Below are 6,000 nucleotides of genomic sequence, written 5' to 3'. Positions count from 1 at the left end.
GCTGCTGGGTTCATGTTCTTCAACGTGCTTAATTTATAACTACCCTGTGAAACAGGAAAACCAAAAAAAAATTCTTATATCCTCTCCTTTCTCTCTTCGCCCTTTGTATTGACCCATATCTAGATGTTACGTGCACACGAGGAATCGCCTATTCATTTTTGGATTGAAGAACCTCAGCTTTGGTCTAAAAAGATTGTATATATATATATATATATATATATAGCTTCGAATTTTGATGGAAAACGAAAATATTTTAGACAGAAGCAGAGGTGGGACATAAAGAGGTGACCTTTATTTTAGGAAAAAGTATTCTAGGGCAAACCGTTTTGAAAGAATATTTTAAATTGCTTTATAAGTACCTTAGATATTTAATGAAAAAAGAAAAAGTACCTTACATAAAGCCATGTATGAACCACCCTACAATCCATTGGCGGGATAGTGGCGTTTGATGCAGCAATCAGGTCTAGCCAGTGAAATCTTTTACCCATACACCCTCAAGCAGCCGGCAAAACACAAAAGTTCTGCTGCAAACGTAAAAGGTTGTCATGTAGGAAGTCTGCCGCTTCCTTGTCTTTGCACTCTTTGAGCTTCTTCTCGGACCGAGGCAAGGTTACTCTTTACCTCATTGCAAAGTCTCCCTTCAAGCAGTTGCACAGGCAGCCAAAGTTTCGGTTCTAACTCTACAACGTAAGAAAGTGTTGTCTGAAATTCTTGCTTCACCAAAATTTGTGCATCTTCATTCAAATCCTGATCGGTCTGCATAATGTAACAAGTTAGTTCCTCCAAAAACAACACTAGAGATTATCACTAATACAGAGAATTTTAATTGTTACAGCTGACTATTCCATAGGTTTAGCATGACAGCATCAGACATTCCATGGTCTATGCCTGCTGGTTGTATATCACTGACCCACGAGAATAGATTTTCCACAGGGACAAGGAATAACCATCGGTTCCATCAGACAAAACCAAACATACTTATTTCATATTCTGATTGGTATCAATAAAATGCAGAAATCCAGGTGGCATTTTATGTAAGAATGAAAACTTTCTAGGAGTTGTTAAACAAAGCGAAGTCCTCTAAACAGAAGATCTCTGCTTCGTGATTTAGCACTTCCACATGAGATGGCGTCATATGCTGAACTAGAACCATAAAAATAATAGCTGGATATTTTGAATAAGTAAATAATAGTCCTTGCAACGGTAGAAGAATGATAGGACTTCATAAACTGTAAATAATGTGAAGTTCTATAACAGCATGGACATTGCACGTAACTTTGAACTTCATTCAGTGAATAAATATTAGGAGGATCAGATGTAGAAAAGCATTTTATGCAGCAGTAATGCACAAGGGATAAGAAAATTTATAGAAATGTATCATTTTTTGTATAGCAGAAAGGTTTAGAGCAACAAAACCAATGTTGCAGCCCAAATAAATTTTACAGGGAATCTCTTTTTTTCTGGGTCCCCTCTCTATATAATTGATAGCCCATGTCAGCGTGATAGGGAAGAGAGAAAAAATAACCACTTTTTCCTTTTAAAAACATGTAGAATAGATGAGCAAGCAGTTGTGTTGAACAATAGAAAAAGTGACCTCACCTGCTCGATAGACCATTTTCCGTTGAAGGTTTGAAAGTCACCGTCAACCATCTTAAATTCAATCTCCCTCCTCCGACCAGATGGTAACATCTCTGTATCTCCCTCGTAGCAATCTATTATACCCTTGGCATTAAATTTCAAACCCAATGCCAAATCCTGCTGACCAACCTACCCCACATATTCATAATCAATTCTTGTGCATACTGACTCAATTTGTGAGCTAGAAGAGGACTGCAAAACAAAAGTTTGGGGAAGCAAGTGGAAACCACCTGATAGAGACGAGCGAACTTGTTGCTTTGGTCGACCAACTGGCTGATGGCTAAGCCAGGGATGAAGTCCGCAAGGCCCTCGTAATCGGTGAGGACACCCCACACTGTCTCCAGCTCAGCATCAACCTGGACCTGAGCCCAAATCACCCGCCTATTTTTTTTCCCCACCTTCTTGATCTCGATCTCAATACTGTCATCATTGGTGGAAGCCTCGATGTCGATCTCTGAGAAAGGGGATTTGATTGGATCAGAGGCTGAGTGGGGGAGGAGAGAGGGTTTGCAAGGGTGGACGACAGAGGAGGAGATGCCCGTGGCATTCAAGGGAAAGTTAAGGTTCTTGTGCGAGCAAAGAAGGGATCGCCAAGTACCAAGGGGGATAGAACAGACTGTGTGATTAACGGCTAAAACCATCATCTTTCTCTAAATCTTGGTATGGTTTAGTTTACCCAGTTTTTCCTACATTTCTACCAACACATTTTCGTTTCCCTGTTTTAATTATCTCAAAGAGGAAAAACTGGAAAAAGGAAAATAAGGTGAGGGAAAATGTCATTAGAGAATCCTTGCTATGGGTTCCAATGGATTAGGGGCCCCCAAGTCACATTGTCATTGAATCTGAATTTCAAATTTAATTTCCTGCACAAATCAAAAACTCTAGCAATGTGGATTATGACAGATAAAACTAACAGGAAAAGATATGAAGAAGAAATAGTGAAAATATAATCAAAAAGACATTCTAGAGGTACCTGGATAAGGCCTTATTTATTAGCACCATCATATATCAGTAAAGTATAGTTTCCTAAATTAATGCCTACTCAGTCAATTATTAGGTGCTCTTTTCCATATGATATACTTAAGTTGAACAATGTGTTCGGTCTGCTGTAGTAAACATGTTTCAAACTTAGGTTAACACTCTGTTTGAATGGAAAGAATAGGAGAGAAGAACAGAAGAGAACAAAAATAATGAGAAAATAACTCTCTCATCTTGATTAGATGTAATTGATAAAAGAGAAGAAAAATAAGTTTACTCAATTTTCAACGAGAAAAAAAGAGAAAATACCCTTAATTTAATATTTAATCATTAACAATAAATCATCAAAACCTATAAGATATAGAGGTGATCATCAAATGGGCTGTGCTGAGCTCAAGCCCATCAAGCTTAAGTATTTTTTCATAATCCGACACACCAATCACTCAAATTCAGGCCGGGCTAGCATAGTATAATTCATTACCGTCCACTAGCCGATGAAATATTTTGGGCTTAGGCCTAGCGTAACGGGCTGAATTTAAAATATATTATATTTTATCAGGCCAAGCATAATGGGCCTCTATGAAGATATTTTAGTTATCCTTCATAAGAACATACAAATATATTAATATCTAGTTTCCTAAATATCTAATATGGAACCAAAAAACTATGGGAATAAGCATGCATAACAGGCTGGGCCATTGGCGGGCATAGCAAGTCGAGCTTTCAGGCTTAGGTTAGGTAGGCAAAGGCCTATCCCATGTCACTCATTATGATCTCCCGATAGGGGTGAAAACGGGTCGGATTAACTCCGACCCGATCCGCTATCCGATCCGACTCGGATCGGATTCAGATAAAAAATTTCTATTCGATTCGGATTCGGATTCGAATATGGATAGAATTTTTGACAAAAATTCGGATACGGGTCGGATATATTTTTCGGATTCAGATACGGATATCGGATATCCGTTTACCCACATACTTTTTAAATGATTTACAGTTTTTAGTTTGCTTATTTAAATAGTAAATATTAATATTATTACTAATAATACGTTATATATTATTTATAGAGATTAATTTTTCTAATTTTATATATTTGACATACAAAAAAATTATTTGTTGTAAAACTCTTAATAATTTTGTATTAATTATATTTAAATAAAATATTATAATTATTTTAAATTGAATCAATATCCGTTTAAGATCCGATCCTTTATCCGAAAATTATCCGTATCCGTTTAGTTAGGATATGGTTTTAAATTTTGCTATCCGTCCAATATCCGTATCCAAATCCGTATCCGAACTAAAAATACGGATCCGGATATGGGTTGAGCACTATCTGATCTGTATCCGATCCGTTTTCACCCCTATCTCCCGAGCCCAAAATGGGCTAAGGCGAGGCTTAGCCCGACTTAAACCTGGTAGGTCCAGGCCAAGCTTGGACGGGGAGGGCCCAATGATTATCTCTAATAAGATCCATAAGTTTACTATCTTAAATAAATAAAATTATGATAAAAAAATGAATGTGCAATAATATCCGTAGTGATGACATACATTGAAAGAACAAAATAAATTGCTTAGATATTCTTCTATGGCAAACGTAATAAGATGAAGTGAAATTTCCAATTTTTAGGATAGGAAACCAAGATACATGGTGAGATCTGGGTCAATCGATTTGCCTCAGGGGGACATATCATGGTTTCTAGTTTCAGCCAATCTCGATCCATTGCTGGTTTTGGCTGGGGTTTCGGCCGTTTTGGCCGATCCCAACCGAAACGGGTGGGAACAGGTCGGACCCGACCCAAATCCGACCTGAGGGACATCAATAATTGATGTCCCCACCCCTCCCCCCCCACCCCCCTACCTGCCTCTCTCCCTTTTCTCTCTTTCTCACGGGTCTCTTTCTCACCAGTGACTTAGGTAAATCTCCAGTGACCTCAACCTCCGGTGACGTTTTTCGACGAAGATTCGATGACCTCGATCTCCGGCGACCATGGGTAAGATTTTTTTCTCAGTTTTTAATTTTTTTTTCATTGTGTAGCAGTCTGCAGGTGCTGGTGCAGTAACACAACGTGCAGCAGCAGTGGTAGCAGCACCTGGTCCTATTGCAGCTGATGCTGCTTATGAAGTTATGCCTCATAAATTTTAAATTATTTTATATTTTATTTTGATTTTTATTTATATTTTTTAGTTGCAGAGTTAAAATATCAATGGCTCCAAAAGGGAAGTCATATGATACCGATATTGAGTGGCAACATTGCAGCACTATTAGGCAAGATAAAAGACATGTTAAATGTAATTGGTGTGAAAAGAAAATGAGTGATGGTATTAGCCGTTTGAAAAAATATTTAGCTGGAAGGCAAGGAAATGTAACAGCTTGCACTCAAGTGTCCTTGGAAATTAGAAAGTAGATGTTGGCTCATTTAATTGGCAAAAAGAAGGATAAACAATTTACACAATAAAGAGAGTCAATGGTTCGTGAAGAATTGATGCATAATCCTGTACACATTGATGATGATATCTGTCAAAACCAGAATAAAAAAAATAAAAATAATAATAATAATAATAATAATAATAATAATAGGGGTTGAGAGAGGAGGGTGCACGTGCTCTGCACGTGCAGCCCCTCCCCTCTCCCTCTCCGGTACGCAGCGGAAAAGAAGGGATTTCATCTAATCCAAAGCGGGAAAGAAGGCATTTCCTAGGTGACTCTAACTTCTCTCAACGGTTAGAGGAAAAGACAGAGTGTGTTAATCACAGGGTTTAGACTTCTAGTTATCTCGATGTGACTTCTAGTTGATGTGGATCCACAGGGTTTAGACCCATTGAGACATATGACAGTATAAATATCAAAAAGATGTTAATATGTTGAAAACGTGTAAGGTTACAAGTTGTGATATTTCTCTATTGTTATCATTGTTATTATGTAGAGAGCATGCCTATTGCATATTATGATGGATATTGTTGCTTTTAGTATAATTTATTCAGCATTTATATGAATTAAAATTTATTTGGTTAGTGAGTGGATTCCACTCACTGAGCTATAGTTGTTGGCTCACGGGTTCTTTTGTTTTTTTTTTGTATTTGTTTATTTATTTCAGGTAATAGTCAACGGGGCGACTGAGCGTGATGTACCCGGATTCCACCTCCACTTAGGATTCACCTATTTACCTTTCCGCTCTTTTAGATTTTATGCTTTAGATTAGAAGATTTTATTTTATTTTATTTTATTTTAGAGACTCAAAAACATTAACATTGTTTTTATTTTAATTGCATTTAGTAATAAAATTTTAATAAAGCACATTCTCTTTTTATTTATTCATCTTGTCATCGTATACATAGAGAGTATTATTAAGGCTTCGTGCATCTCAAGCATATTGAGATGCA

General features: G+C 37.2%; 1 protein-coding gene across 4 annotated transcripts in view; it reads right to left on the bottom strand.

The window, feature by feature from the left end:
* Positions 1-272: 272 nt before the first annotated feature.
* LOC140765172 (uncharacterized) overlaps positions 273-6,000 on the bottom strand; it is a 32,563-nt gene continuing 26,835 nt past the window's right edge. For 2 of the 4 annotated variants that reach the window (XM_073104118.1, XM_073104115.1), the window contains exons 3-5: positions 1,869-2,501; positions 1,600-1,767; positions 273-756 (exon numbers count right to left, since the gene is read on the bottom strand). In XM_073104118.1, the coding sequence (XP_072960219.1) occupies positions 544-756; positions 1,600-1,767; positions 1,869-2,282 (795 nt within the window). In that variant the 5' untranslated portion in view covers positions 2,283-2,501 and the 3' untranslated portion in view covers positions 273-543. Of the gene's footprint in view, positions 757-1,599; positions 1,768-1,868; positions 2,520-6,000 lie in introns of all 4 variants that reach the window. The other 2 variants (XM_073104119.1, XM_073104116.1) reach the window with 2 other exon arrangements.

The sequence above is a fragment of the Typha angustifolia genome, chromosome 8 (genome assembly GCF_048772165.1).
Source record: "Typha angustifolia cultivar Huaian chromosome 8, ASM4877216v1, whole genome shotgun sequence".
In the NCBI taxonomy this organism is placed as follows: Eukaryota; Viridiplantae; Streptophyta; class Magnoliopsida; order Poales; family Typhaceae; genus Typha; species Typha angustifolia.
Note: the sequence above shows the minus strand (reverse complement) of the source record. Positions and strands in the feature narration are given on the sequence as shown.